General features: G+C 38.2%; 2 protein-coding genes across 4 annotated transcripts in view; one reads left to right on the forward strand and one right to left on the reverse strand.

Annotated features, from left to right (window-relative positions):
• The window catches only part of KAT2B (lysine acetyltransferase 2B), a 43,846-nt gene extending 38,458 nt beyond the window's left edge, over nucleotides 1-5,388 (forward strand). The window contains exons 16-18 of one of the 2 annotated variants that reach the window (XM_065051533.1): nucleotides 99-162; nucleotides 260-344; nucleotides 3,392-5,388. In XM_065051533.1, the coding sequence (XP_064907605.1) occupies nucleotides 99-162; nucleotides 260-344; nucleotides 3,392-3,585 (343 nt within the window). In that variant the 3' untranslated portion in view covers nucleotides 3,586-5,388. The remainder of the gene's footprint in view (nucleotides 1-98; nucleotides 163-259; nucleotides 345-3,391) is intronic. The other variant, XM_065051534.1, reaches the window with a different exon arrangement.
• A 2,248-nt stretch (nucleotides 5,389-7,636) lies between these two features.
• On the reverse strand, nucleotides 7,637-13,408 carry SGO1 (shugoshin 1). Of its 2 annotated transcripts, none has more exons than XM_065051535.1 (9): nucleotides 13,237-13,408; nucleotides 12,352-12,494; nucleotides 12,073-12,269; nucleotides 11,621-11,725; nucleotides 10,948-11,012; nucleotides 10,637-10,788; nucleotides 9,199-10,053; nucleotides 8,455-8,626; nucleotides 7,637-8,216 (listed from the first exon to the last, which is right to left on the reverse strand). In XM_065051535.1, exons 2-9 carry the CDS (start codon nucleotides 12,485-12,487, stop codon nucleotides 8,075-8,077), a joined length of 1,824 nt encoding a protein of 607 aa, XP_064907607.1. In that variant the 5' UTR covers nucleotides 12,488-12,494; nucleotides 13,237-13,408; the 3' UTR covers nucleotides 7,637-8,074. The 2 variants fall into 2 exon arrangements, with proteins under 2 accessions (XP_064907607.1, XP_064907608.1); XM_065051536.1 differs by having other exon boundaries at nucleotides 13,078-13,321.
• Nucleotides 13,409-14,423: the final 1,015 nt, after the last annotated feature.

Below are 14,423 nucleotides of genomic sequence, written 5' to 3' on the forward strand. Positions count from 1 at the left end.
GCACAAAACTCTGGAGTTGCTTTTAGGCAAGATGCACATCATAAGAATGAAGATAAGGGATTCAAGCTAATATTTTTGTGTTCATATTTTCTTTCAAGTAAGGAGCCCAAGGATTCAGATCAACTTTACAGCACATTAAAAACCATCCTGCAGCAGGTGAAGGTGAGTGCTAGTTCTAGTTTACCTTCTGTAAAGATTTCAAAATATTTTCCAATATGGAGTTTCCATATTAGATACCTTACTTTTTTCTTTACCAAAGAGCCATCAAAGCGCTTGGCCCTTCATGGAACCTGTGAAGAGAACAGAAGCTCCTGGATATTATGAAGTTATAAGGTTTCCCATGGGTAATGCCATTAACATTTTTTAAGTATAGAGTTTAAAAATCTTTATAGCTGGAGACATAGCAGATAAATTGTGATCTGATTGTTTTATGTTCAAAGATACATATTTCTTGCAGCTGAATAGCTTGCAGCTCTGAAGTGCCAAGAGTACGATGCTGTCATTTGAAATTAATGACTGCTTTGTGACCTTTGTGAAGCATGTATAGCATATACATGCGAAATCTTAGGATGCCCTAGAGAGCTCTTAAACAGTGCAGTGCAGTCAGTAGGAACTTTCAGAACTGAGCTGGTTTATGTAAGTTGTACAAGTATGTTCTTGTGTGTGGTAACTGGTCATTGCAGATCCTACTGGTGTGTTAAAAAAATTCAAGACAAACTTTCAAAAACACCTGAGCTTTCAAATTGCTTTGAAAAACATATTTAAGCTTTCTAAATCACATAGAGAAAACTTTTTCAAAAGTACCAGGGTTTTCTAATTAGGTCTTAACAATTTGTTCCAATTTAAGTTTAGGAAAATGCTTCATCCAACTGATTGTAAGATAAAAGTTATCTTTGTATGTTAGATCTGCCAAAGTTGTCCAAGGTGGTATGTTCATTTACTTATTTATTTTTATTTTTAAATCATGTAGCTATTGTTTATTCAGGATTACTTGCAAAGGGAATTACACAACTGCTAATAATGTTCTTCTTTGCTTTTGACTGCTGGATCATATAATTTCAATGACGATTCAGTGCTGTTCTAAACAGAAGCTTGTTTTGAGTTGTATTGCAGCAGATTTAAAACTGAGTCCTTCTACTTTTTAGTTGCTTATGCAATACTCACCTCTGTCTTTCTGATTATAGTTTCTGAACTTTTTAATGTTCTTTACAAGCTACTGTCAGTCAGTTTCTTAGTGAATTAAAGTGTTTGTTCATATTGCTTTGCATAGGCTTCTAGCCTCTGTATACCAATTTGGCTTAAAGTTTTTTGATATTCAATTTTTCGATTCCAAATAGCACATATATGTACACTTCCTATATCTCTGACACAAATGTGTTTTCTAGCAATGAAGAAAAAGAATGTTGCATCCCTGGTATGGCAGTTTTCTCCATCTGCTTCTCTGAGCAGAGACTAGATTTAGATGGCCCTTTAATCTGAACAGTGGTTACAAAGAACTTCTGCCTGGGTTGGCAAGCCCGAAGTAGGAATGTTGTCTGGCCTTTCCTTGTTCAGGTGCACATTGGAGGCAGGGGTAGCAGCTCTCATTTTAAGATTTGTCTTTTCAGCTAGGGAACCCAGAACAACTAAACCACATTTTGATTCATGATCAACTTCTGCTTGCTTTCTGCTCTTGCTGCCAGCATGCTGATACTGTACAAAAATCTCAGACATACTTTCAATTAAAAAGTGACAGCATTGTCTTTTCTTACACTATCGTGTATAAGATACAGCATTTGTCTTTACGTTTGCATACAGAATAAATAGTACAATATTTGAGAGGTATGGCTATAGGTTTTATTACTGTGTCTTCTAAGGTCAGTTCTCATGTAGAAACACTTTCTTATCCTTTTTAAGTGCTCTTTCAGCTGCTTGTTTTCAAGGAATACCATTTGATTTTTTTTTTCCTTTTCATCTGCAGTACAAAAGCAGTACAAGTGAGTGACAGATGGAGCCAAACTTTCACTGTAGCTAGAGGAGTGCAGTTTAACTGACCAGCCAGGCAATGTTTGCTTTAGGGTGAGCTGAACAGCCTTCTCAGATGGATAATATAGTCTATAGACATGTGGTTTAAATGTAGGCACCTAAATTTCAGACTTAATGGGAGCTCAGTGAGCCTCTGCTTTTGCAAAATATTGTGCAACACTAGTGAATGGCAATTTATGTATCATTGGAAGAGGTATTTGAGAGCACCCATCAAACGTTTCTTAAATAATCCCCTCTTGTCAGTTTGGTAGGGTTTTTCTCCATTTTACCAATGTCAAATCTCCCTTAAAAACAAAACAAAACAAACTCCAAAAACAAACCAAACCAAAAATGCCCACAAACAGATTTTTAAATCTTAAGTTTTAAGGTTTGTTTCCTTTGCATTGGAGGTCTTTGGTCTCTGCTTTCCTTGCAATACTTGTTGGCAGTAAGTTTGCTCTATTTCAGCTGTTTCTGTTATGGTTTCACAAAGGTACTGCTGAAGCCTGGCTCAAGCAATGCTAAAAAAAAGTAGTTGTTAGAGCATCTGAGGTGAGAAAAGCCAAGGCATCTAGCACACTTCCCACTACTTCTATTCCTGTACTCACTCCTAGAACACTTGTAATGTAGATAAAATTTTTAAATGCCTGATAAAAATTACTGGGAAAGTAACCATGTGAACAACACTGAGGTTATTTATGTATTTTATGGGTTATTTATGTATGTATTTTATGGATGATTTGTTTTAGTATAAAGGAAAACATTTCTTAAAGAATGTTCTGTAAGTAAAGGGTTTGTATGATGTGTTGAAAGCGGGAGAGATCTGTTCTCACAGGACTGTTAAAAAGGGATACATAAGTGAGGAAAAAATTTAATCTTTTTTCAAAGCTGCAAGTACTACTTGTAGTATAGACAGATGTCTCTTCTCTGCTGTGCTTGTAGCAAAGTGAGGATTTTAGCTTAACACACATGTTTTGTGATGTTTGAATTGTTTGCTTATATGCTCCTAAGGACGCCTCCAGCAGAGCTGCCAACAGCTTTGCCTCACTGAGGGGTTAGGGGAGTTAGGGGCTAGGGGAGGGTTAGGGACACCTAACACCCGGTGAAAACTCAGAGGAGTATGACAACACAAAAGAATGGTGCCTTAATCTTTTAAAGAAGAAGAAATAAACTCTACACAAAATTATTCTTACGGTGAAATATTGCTTAGTTCCAGGGCTCAGTTGGTGTTGAAGATAAAAAAGGGACCAAGCCTTAGATGAAGGCGATTAGGAATTCCCAATCCTAGCTTTGCCAGTTCATGTTAAATGGCAAATCAGTCTAAAGGAATATTGCATACAAAAAGTATTTGAATCAAACACTGTTAATCTATTTTTCTCCTGTACAGATCTCAAAACAATGAGTGAGCGACTCAAGAATAGGTACTACGTGTCTAAGAAATTATTCATGGCAGACTTGCAGCGAGTGTTTACAAATTGCAGAGAGTACAACCCCCCCGAGAGTGAATACTACAAATGTGCCAATATACTGGAGAAATTCTTCTACACAAAAATTAAAGAAGCTGGATTAATTGATAAGTGACACTGTTTTTTTACAACCAATCAGTGTGCCTACTTTATGGGCAGGGGAAGCCATTATATATCTGAGTTTTGGGACTTTAAGATTTCAAGAAACTTCTGTTTAATACTTAGCACTTTTAAAAACCCTTTTAGTTTTGCAAACATGTATTATACTGAAATTACAAAAATTATTTTATTAAAATGCTTTATAATGTATTTAATTACAGAAAATTTCTTTTGTGTGCCCATTACCGTATGTTCTTAATACGTTTATCAGCCTCAGAAACCCCACAAAGCATGTGGGAAATTGCACATGTTTGAGAATATGAAGAAAATTCTCAGACAATAAATCTTATAGCTTACCTAATGCAGTACCTTTTTGATAAAGTTTTATTATTTTTTTTCCAGTAAAAAAGAAAACAGTAAGGGAAAACAACAGTTGGGAGGGTCTGAAATATTTGTTTCTTTGTAGAGTCTTTTTATAAGATATTATTTTTTAAAAGAAACACTCAGCTGGTTGAGAAGCTGTGAAAGAAGAGCAGCCAGTTCTGAAAAGGGATTGCCTGTAATCTTTGATAGATGCAAGTTTTTCTAGTCATTTTGGGTTTTGATAAACATTTTACCTGCAAATTGTAATCTCATAACCACTATTTAAAAAAAAAAAAAAAATCTGGCTAGATGTGTAATGTCATAGTGACTTGGCTTATGCAGGACATAAGTACCCGAAATAACTTCAGAGAATCTGATTCATATCTACTAGACAATTTCAATTGGCTTAGTAGAGTTAAGGTTTTGATGCACTTCATGGTCTATCCTATTTACTATTTGTCACTGATAAATTCTTTAGATTATTCATCAGAGATAAAACTATTAGACACAGAAAAGACAACATATGACAGCTTCTATAGCTTATATACTTGGCGCTGTGGTAAACTGGATTTTCTACTAAGCTTTATTGTAAATGCTTATTAACTGTGATTATTTAGACCCAGGAACATATTAACATTTTACAACTCGTTAGTATATCTTCAAATCGAGCACTTATATATATGTCATATATATATATTTTGCTGCTTACACTACATTTAAGAGGTACAACTAACTTCCTAATGGAGATCAGTACAAGCCAAAAAGTTGTCACTTGGCATTTTCTAATTAGAGTTTGTAACTTTAAATTATAATTGCTTTTGTGAAAAACAGATTAAACTTTTGTTCTTGGTGTTTTATATTTACAGATGTTACACTGGTAAAATTCAATAGTTCTAAGACTGAAAAACCCCCAATCCTGTCGTGTGTCAAAGAATATATTCCTGCAAAATGTCTGTGAATGTTAAGTCACAAGTTGATTCAGCAAGTAGATATCAGGAGCTACTTGGAAGTATTAATAGTAAATGTGGTACACAAGGTATTCAGAATGTTAACACTAGACTTGCCATAGTGTTTTGTATGAGATTAGTCTGACCTACATTTAGATCTATAACAAAGGTACAGTGAGTATTTTTTTTTTTAAATAGCCAGTACTGGATGCTATAATCCTGTTTTGTAGATTGGGCCTACAGATGCACCTGTTGAGATTGGTATCCTGTGAAATTTTATTATTTTCAAAGTAGATTTTCTTATTGTCTTTCAATCAGATTGTCTCTTCTATATTGAAACATTTGTTTTCTAATTTAAGAATTAATATTTTCATAGATACTGTGCAATAAAGTTACAGTAGGATATGTCGTTTTGCAAATGCTTTAACAGCTGATGAACTTTACATTTGTAAAATTAATATATTGTACTGGTACAGAATAGTTTTAAATTATATATGTACAAAACTCTACTTATTTTGGTCTCTGTTTTCATTAATTAGTTCTTGCACTACAACTATGCCTGCTGAAGCAATTTCACAACTGAACACTGAATCTACAAAAGTACAGTCAGTGCAGCTTCCTAGTACACTAGAAAATTTGCAGAAAAGCCTCTGAGTTGACTGGGAGGATGGTGTGCTGAACTGAGCATTCACTATGTGTCAAGGTTTTGATTGTGGGGTGATAATAAAACTGTAGCAGATGTATTGTTAACCCCCTGTTTCCCCCTTCCCACTAAGGACAGGCAACTGGGAGGGAAAGGACAGAGAGAAGAGAGTTGGAAAAGTTAAGAATGTTTTACTAATGCTATTACTAAGAATAGAGAAAGTAATACAAAATATACAAAACCAATCTTGATAGTCCCAGCAACTGCAGAGCCAGCACCCAAAGACTCTGCAGCTAACCAGAGCTGCATTCAGTCTGTCACTAGGCCTCCGTTCGCAGGGAGGACTAGCAAGGTCCTCTCCTAATGTCAGCCGTAAGGAAAAAGGAACAAGATCCTCGTGATCTCCCACTTTTATATGAAGTATTCACGTGAATGGGATGTTATACTCGGTTGGTCAGTTTCTGGTCACCTATTTCTCGTTGCCCCTCTCACGAGATGTATATCCATGCATATCGATAACCTCACATTCCATTGCTATGTTTACCAAAACATGTATCTGGCTTTCCAGGAAAGTGCAGCTAATATGAAAGCTTTAGCTGACAGGCAAATTTACTAAAAGAGAAACTTGTTTTTAACAAAACCAGGACACTATGGAAAGCTGTGACCATTCCAAGTAGCATTCCCAGCTCCATACTACTGGAGCTACAGTGCTAGTACTGCCATCCTCTCTACATCTCAGAACAATTCTTTGACCTGTTCACAAGTTTTGGTTCTTCCTCTCAAAGCATGCTCATGCTGTTTTCTCATTTTTGTCCACTAGAGCCCTTTATTCACAAAACACAATATGCACAGGAGCAAACTACTGTCCACTCTGAGCTTGTGCTTACCTACTCTTACCATGAGATCAGTCAGATGGTACAGTCATTTTGCATACCGTAAACAAACCCTGCACCTGTCCACTAACTGACAGACAATTGGAGAGTACAAAGATATTTGCTTTTATTTTTTTCCCCATCCACTAGGACTTAGTCCTGCACCACATCATGTGAAAGTGTACTGTTCAGAGGGTAGCAAACAGCAGTCAAGAGGTTTAGCTGTTTTCCTAGACGCACTTCTAGAATATCAATTGAGAATAGGTCAGCTAGACTCAAGATTCCTTCCTGCGGTTGAGATGGAACAGCAGCAATTCTTCTAGAGTGCTCAATCTAAACAAACTTCAGACCCACCACACCTGCCTTGGGCTGCTGTGCTATCACATTGTTCAGTGTCTGTCCCTGATAAACAGGTGTTACAGATTTGTTTGCTTAAATAAAAGACCACCTGAAGTTAAATCATTCTGTTTAAATTCCTATGGTACTGAAAAGTTTCAGAATGAAGATGGTAAGAATTTTAGGATTTAATGGAAGATTAAGTTTCCATTCAAATATCCAAAGGCTGTATTGTAAGAAAGCATGTTCCCTGAGTAGCTGCAGCCTTTATTATTACTGTTGAGAGAGTAACCTAAGAAGTTACCATTAAAACAGTAATTAACGCTATACATTTTTATTACAGAAAGGGAAAGATCTTACACCTATTGAAGTGGGTCAGGTGAGGCAGGCCATCTTGCAAGACAAAAGTAATTTCACATTATTGATTCTGAATGTAGCTTTGTTTCTCAAATAAAGAAAAGCTAGATTAAGTGCTTTGAATTCTTGCTAGACAGTTCATAACTGTCTCTCAGCATCATGCCTGTTGTGGTACCAGTTCAGATCTGGCAGATCTTCCTCTAGTAAAGGTATCTGGCAAAACAGGGCCAAAGTTGTTGTGAAGTCCCATAATAGCAGTTTACACTTCACCAAAGCAGAGCACTTGTCACCAGCCTTCACAGATAACCAGACAGGAACAAAGCAAATGTAAGCTGATTCACAGCAGTACCAACCAACCCTAAAACTGCTGCTTTTGAGAGCTCCAGCTACATATTCAAAAATATAACTGGCAATCTTGTTTCTAAACCATGCTTATGCCAGGTAAGATGGGGAAGGAGTAGACTAGCTTGCAGTATACCTACTGCTGACATTGCTGCCCTTGAAGCAAATACAGAAACTGTGCAGAAAGAGCACAAACCAACTCTGAGCTGTTTCTGAACACTAAGATGTTTATTATGAGCTTCAATATGAAACTACAACCATTACAAAAACGAGATATTTACAAACATGCTTATTAAAAAAATTGACTTTAAGTGTATCAAGTTTGCCTTTGCCAGCCACTCTAAGATGAAGCAGAGTACAAGTCATAAAATTACATTCACGATCTTTTCCTTCAGATATTTCTGATATACTCTTCCCAAAGGAGTCTGAATGGAATCACCTTAGTTATAAAGTAGTCTTGTGTCTTCTATATCATTAAAAACAAGTCACTGGATTAAAACTAAAACCCCTTGATTTTATATCCTTAATGTTAGACATAGAAATAACTACATACTTGTGCAAGATATTGTGCAACAATAACTTCCTGGATAAAAGATTTCCTTTTTTCATGGAGTGAGCATGGTTTTGCCATCATGACTGGAAATCTCAACGACAACCAACAAATTTCTCATTGTATTTTGACAGAGATTGATTCTTAACAGAACGGCATTTGGCATCTTTTTTCTGCTTGAAAATTGGAGAATTCAGAAAATTTGTATCTGTAAATGGATCTCCTCTCCTGAGCTTCCTGTAAACAACAAAAAAAAAAAAGCAAAATTGAGTTTTATTCCCCACCTCACTTAAAACACCAACTTTCAGCTATTAAGTACAATTTCATCTTAACTATTTTGTATTACTAACATCAGACCTCTCTCAATGTTTTGTTAAGAACTTATTTCCAATATTTAAACAATCACCTTAACTCCTCCATATTTGATGTAATGATGTCATGAACTTTATATCAAACTGGAAAGGAAGACACCTACCCTGCAATACTTGGTTCTTTATAGCTCACAGCCAGAGTACAGCTTCTCTTGCGTTTTGGAGATCGTGGTCCCTCACCTTCTGGGACAACAGTTGCATTCCCAGTGCTGGGGAGCAATGAAGCAGTATTGGTAACATCACAGAGATGAACACGAGATGGCTCAGAAGGCTGCCCTGTTAGAAAATTAGGCACACTTAAGACAACTCAGGCAAGCTAGCTTAAAAGAATATGTCAAACATATTAAGTAACTCTCAGCTATAACTATTACCTTCACTTTTTCACTTAAGTAAGAGTAGGTAAAAGAATCAAGGTGTTCCTGCTCTGGCAGGGGGATTGGACTAGATGATCTTTCAAGGTCCCTTCCAATCCCTAACATTCTGTGATTCTGTAATATGCAGGATTTAAATTTGGAAAAAATAAATTAACACTAAGCAGTGCCAAGTAAAGCATGATTTGTTATTCCACGTATCTCTCAGCTTATAATCTTGTTCTCCTCTTTTTCCTCAGCTTTAATACATCATTAAACACATCTAAAATACAGAATTAATTGTTGATCAATTTCTTAAACAAAACATATTTAAATCCAATTTCTGCTGAGGAAATAAAGTAGACAGAAGAATGAATCTAATGATTTTTATAAGTGTTCTCTTTATTAAAAAAGCTAAAATAAGAAAAGGTTAAATCCTTTAAACAATGTTCTCTCTCAATAAAACTAAACCAAATACAAAACACTTTCTACACTTACTAATAGACTTGTCACTTGACTTATTGCTTTCAGTCTGTCTTTCATTATGGAGTTTCTGTTCACGCTGTGCCAAACATCTTTTAGACCTTGGCCTTGCATGGACTGGTGATGTATGTTCCTTGTCCTCTGAACTTTTCCTTTTTTTCGATTTACTCTTGTAAGGTTCATAGAGGCTGTCGTCTGAATCTTCTCCAGTATCACTCGACTCAGTGGTATCAGATTCAGATAAGTCTTCTCTGTTATCCATACTAGTATCTGTGTCATTCACCTTATTTTGTCGAAAAGGTGTAACATGGACACTCTCTTCAAAATGAAAGTCATAAGCATCACTGGAGCCACCCAAGAAATCAAACTTTTTTTTGGCTGCCTCTTTACCCTGTCTTTTTTTCAGCCTTTGTCTGGAAGTATTTTTACCCCATTCCAGTTCTCCTTTCTTATGCTTCTCTTTCCTTACTTGAGAGTCTTCTCTGCTTTTACACTCACGTTGTTTAAGATCAGAATTATTGTCCAAGTTGGACTGTGCAGTTTCAGAATTGATCTGCCTCAATACCAGCTCTGAACTTACTTTGTTTTCATTCAACTGAGAAATATCTGAATTTATGTTTTCCACTGTACACTTCTCTAGACTTTCTTTAAGTCTAATTTCATCCTGTCTAGAAAGCTCTCTTGTTGAATCAGGTGCTTCTGAATGGTCCAAGACACTAGTGCAAAGTTCATAATGACTTCCCATCTTTGAACAGTGACGCCTGGTGGATACACCTTTTGGTAGTGCGTTACCAAATTCATCCTCTCCACTTGAAGAAACATTTTCCAGCTCTGACCCTGTGTTGTCCAGATGAAAATCAGATGTTTGCCCTTGTAATTGAAGGGGAAAAAGTCATGTTAAAGCTAAATAGTAACAGCCTGGAAAGGTCATGTACAACTTCTGAACTTATCAAAAATTAAGACTATTCTTAGAATTTTCTCCACAGATTTGTATAAACCAGTACATGGCAATGAAGATAAGCTCCATTTAATACAGCTTCCAGACAGAAAGCAGTCAGGTACACTACCTTATAATTTTGCTCTAAACTGTTCTGTTTGGAAAGCTTATATACAGGTCATTTATTTTTCTGAGTATTTTGCTTTGTTAGCAATTGTTGATTTCATAAATTATAAAGCATGACTAAAGATGACTTTACTCTGTTGATCTTTTTGGCAGATAATAAAACTAGATTGCAGCTGTACAGAAGACAAGCATTTTCAAATTCCTCCCCCATTTTGCTAGGCACCTTCATTCAATAAGTTTACCAGTTGCCAACGCTATCTAACCTTTATGATAATAAGTGGAAAATTACTTGACAGTTACTTCAAATGCAGCAATTACATTTTAAACTTGGACTCACATTTTTTTCCTGTTTCAGAACAGAGCAATGTCTGATAGCTTTGATTTAGTTACCTTTGTCTGGAACTATTTTGATTAGGGAAGTAACGGTGTCAGATTCCTCACAGGTCTCTGATGCAGCATGAGCCAGCTCATTTCTATCACTATCAGCCTCCATCCAACTTGAAACTATTTTATCATTTTCATCAGCACACTGCAGAGGTCCTCTAGAGAAAATACAAAAGTAGTACTTACTGACTAGCAATATATATTCTGACAACACACTGCTTCATTACAGTGGATTTATTCCTTTTTTCCAGTCAGAAAATTAAGCCTACTGTAACAGAGTTTTCAAATATAAATAGGTATTAATAAAAGATACTTACACTGAATGTATTTGTGCTACGACACTGGAACTATTTTCAAGAACTGAAGAAAGCACTCTCTCATTCTGTCAACAAAATAAATCTTACTGTGACTAAATAGCTGAAACAAACTTGCACCATATACAAATTCTAGACAACAGCCAAGTTACCCACAGAAAGGCCAAAGAAGCCCTTGACTCTTATTCTTTCTGGCTGGCTGAGGCATTTCATATACTCCACTCCTGCAAGCCAGCACAATAATAACCAGCCCAATCAGATAGTGGACAGAAGGAACTATGAGGACAGTACAGGGTGCAAGACACAAAGCCATAGAAAAATCAGACTGCCCCTACCACCTCATAGCAGAGCTTCAGTCTCACTAACAACCTATTACACACTCCCACAGCCTGGACTTCATGTCATAAGGCTCAAATCTCAAGAACTAAGTGCTGGAAGGAATAAGAATTAACAGAAATCATAGAATCATGTAGGTTGGAAAAGACCTTTAAGATTGAGTCCAACTGCTAACATAACACTGCCAAGCCCACCACTAAACCACATCTCTAAGTGCCACATCTACACATCTTTTAAACACCCCCAGGGATGGTGACTCCACCACTTCCCCAGGTAAGCATACAGCATATTGCAGGTAAAGACAATTTTTCCTGCCCCTCAAGAGGAAAAGTGTACTTACTACATGTATTGAACACAAATCCTTTACTGGGCCAAGTAGATCAATTGAGTCCAGTAAATTCTGAGAAACTTTTGAAATTATCACATTCAAGGCTGAAAGTTGATTCTAAGGGAAAAAAAAGAAGGAAAATAACATTGTTATTGTTATACTCTAGCATCAACTACCAATATAATAACTTCTGAACAGTATAACAAGATAATTAAATCCTGAAGATAATTGTGTCATGTATCTTCACCTGTGACAAAAAAAATTTTCAAAGATGACAGTTTTTAATTAAAGAAGAAAGAGTAGCCAGAAAATAGTGGATGACCAGATTAGGTGAAAAATATAAACAACTTGTCCTATATACTGAGTTAATATTTAATGAAACATTTAAGATCATAAACATCCGTGGATTCACACAGATTCTGATATCCAGCTTCACTAAATTATAAATTTATTAGTAAAAATACCTCAACAAATTCTTGTGCTTGCTGGAAACTATGATTTTTTTGCAAGTCAAGCATCCGAACCATCAGATCTTGATACTCTTTCCTTAGATGAAGAATGGTATCCTGAGCATCCTTCAGCTTGAGCTTTTCTTCTTGCAAAGCCTGAGCTAGAGCTCTATTGTTTGCTTGGAGGCTCTTCATCTGCATGGAGCTGTTGGCTGCAACAGAATAGTGAGTATTTCAACTCGGGTCAAAACCAGAAATAATTATTAAAACTATTAAGATATTTTAGCATCTTACTTGCTACTTTGCACTTTACAGTGGAGATCTGGCTAATTTTACCCAATCTTGTCCATTTCTGACTTCTTTTCTCTTTCATTCGTTCCTTTATGTCATTCAGACTGTCTTTGAAGGGCTTTTTCAAGCACTTAGCCATCTTCTACCTTCAGAAATATAAAGGGTGAAGAACTGATTTAGCTGGTGTTGCACAGTAGAACAGGAACCAAAAACAAGTAAAGTTTATAGCCTTTTGAGTTAAATCACAGGATGTCAGGGATTGGAAGGGACCTCAAAAGATCATCTAGTCCAGTCCCCCTGACAGAACAGAAACACCTAGATGAGGTTACACAGGAATGTGTCCGGGTGGGTTTTGAATATCTCCAAAGAAGGAGACTCCACAACCCACCCTGGGCAGCCCGTTCCGGTGTTGTGTTACCCTCAATATATAAAACATACACATGCGGAAATATAAAATATACACATACAGAACAAACATTCGCACAAACAGGAAAAGTCACACAGAAGTGGCCATTTTCAAAATAACTTTTGCAACATGGCTACTGTCACTATTGCCCATGATTTAAACTGCAAAACACAACGGCGCCCGCGACGAAGACCAGGCCGAGGCCTTTAAGCACCCGCACTGGGGCGGCACCAGGGGTACTGGGAAGGAGGGCGGGTGGTGTCCCCAAAGCGTGGAACACTAAAGGAAGACCCTCGCGGCACCACCCTACCGACCAGCCGTACCTCCTCAGAAAGGCGTACACACCGCCGGGCACCTCCCACGCAGCGACCGAGCCGCCCGCTCCTCAGGGGATAGCGATCCCCCCCGGCCACCCCCGCGTCCCAACAACCGCCAGCCCCCGGTAGCAGGCGGCTCCCGCCTCCCGTGGAGCCCCGGCTTGCCTGACAACGGCAGCAACGGCTGCCCGCGCGACCGGCCTCCGCGGGCAGCAGGGCGTCCCCGCGCGCGGCCGGACGGTTGATACCGCTCTCCTGCGTTCAAAAACCGCCGCCGCGCCCTCGCATTGGTGGGACCGCCGCGTGACGTCACCTTGAGGCCGTCGCGCTCATCCGTGCGTCACCGGAGGCTCCGCCCTCCCCCCCCCTCCGCCAGACGCGGTCTGTCACCTGAGCCAGGAGCGGCAGGTGGGGGCGGTGTCGCGCGCTGGAGCCGGTAGTGGCCGTTAGCGGTCCCTTAGACCGTGGTGGGGCTGCTGTCCACTCGTTCTCTGCGCCCAGGCGCTCGCCTTGGGTCCTTTTTTTCAGCTGCAGCACCTCAGCTGCCATACTGGAAAAACCCCGAGTCAGAACAACAGCTGGTTGTTCTTTTTTAAACAGCAAAGCGAGGAGAGAAAAATCGTTAATCTTGGATGTTCTACTTAGAACAATTGCTTGTTGCAGCAGTAGCAAGATGAGCCTTTCCTGCTCTTCTTGGACCATGCTTCTCGTGGAGTGCTCCCAACTCCCGCTGTTGGTAGCCTGAAATGAAAATACTACGAAATCTGCAGATTTTGTAAATTTTGTATCTTCAAACACTTATTTTGTGATCGAAACAGTTCCAAAATCCCATGGCAACTGCCCCTTAGTGAGGTTTGTGCGTGACCAGGCTGTTGGAGACTCAGAGCTGAGGTTTGGGTCGTGGCCTGGCCCCGAGGGAAGCCTTCCCTGCCCAGAGCCAGCCTTGAGGCCACTCTTCACCTCCCTACACCCCCAAGAGTGTTTTCTTTGTTTGTGTCACTTTTGTAACAACTGTAAGGGATTAGTATATGCTAATATCTCTGCATATTTAGTGTAGAGTGCTGAACTCTGATTAAATGCTGCTTTATGATGGGAGAACTAAAAAAAATCAGTTAAGCAATATCTTATGAACAGCAGAATAAATAGTATTCTTGTATCTGAGAAATTTGCATTTTGTAGCTATTTCATTTTTTCTTTTCTAACAGCTACTCCTGCCCACTTGATTTTATTTATTACAGTTTGGACGTGCTATCGCAAGCTGATTACAAACTTGAAAAATTAGATCATGACAGAAACCATAGTCCATTATGTGTATGCATTTATCCTTTCTCACTGCTTGGAAGATTATGTAG

The sequence above is a fragment of the Columba livia genome, chromosome 2 (genome assembly GCF_036013475.1).
Source record: "Columba livia isolate bColLiv1 breed racing homer chromosome 2, bColLiv1.pat.W.v2, whole genome shotgun sequence".
In the NCBI taxonomy this organism is placed as follows: Eukaryota; Metazoa; Chordata; class Aves; order Columbiformes; family Columbidae; genus Columba; species Columba livia.

Excerpts from the sequence above, each read along its gene's own strand:
- SGO1 (XM_065051535.1), bottom strand. The coding sequence starts at position 12,487 with ATGGCTAAGTGCTTGAAAAAGCCCTTCAAAGACAGTCTGAATGACATA. Across the intron at positions 11,013-11,620 it reads ATTTGTGTTCAATACATGTA|AATGAGAGAGTGCTTTCTTC; the intron begins GTAAGTACACTT and ends TTTTGTTGACAG. Across the intron at positions 8,627-9,198 it reads GTCAAGTGACAAGTCTATTA|GGCAGCCTTCTGAGCCATCT; the intron begins GTAAGTGTAGAA and ends ATTTTCTAACAG.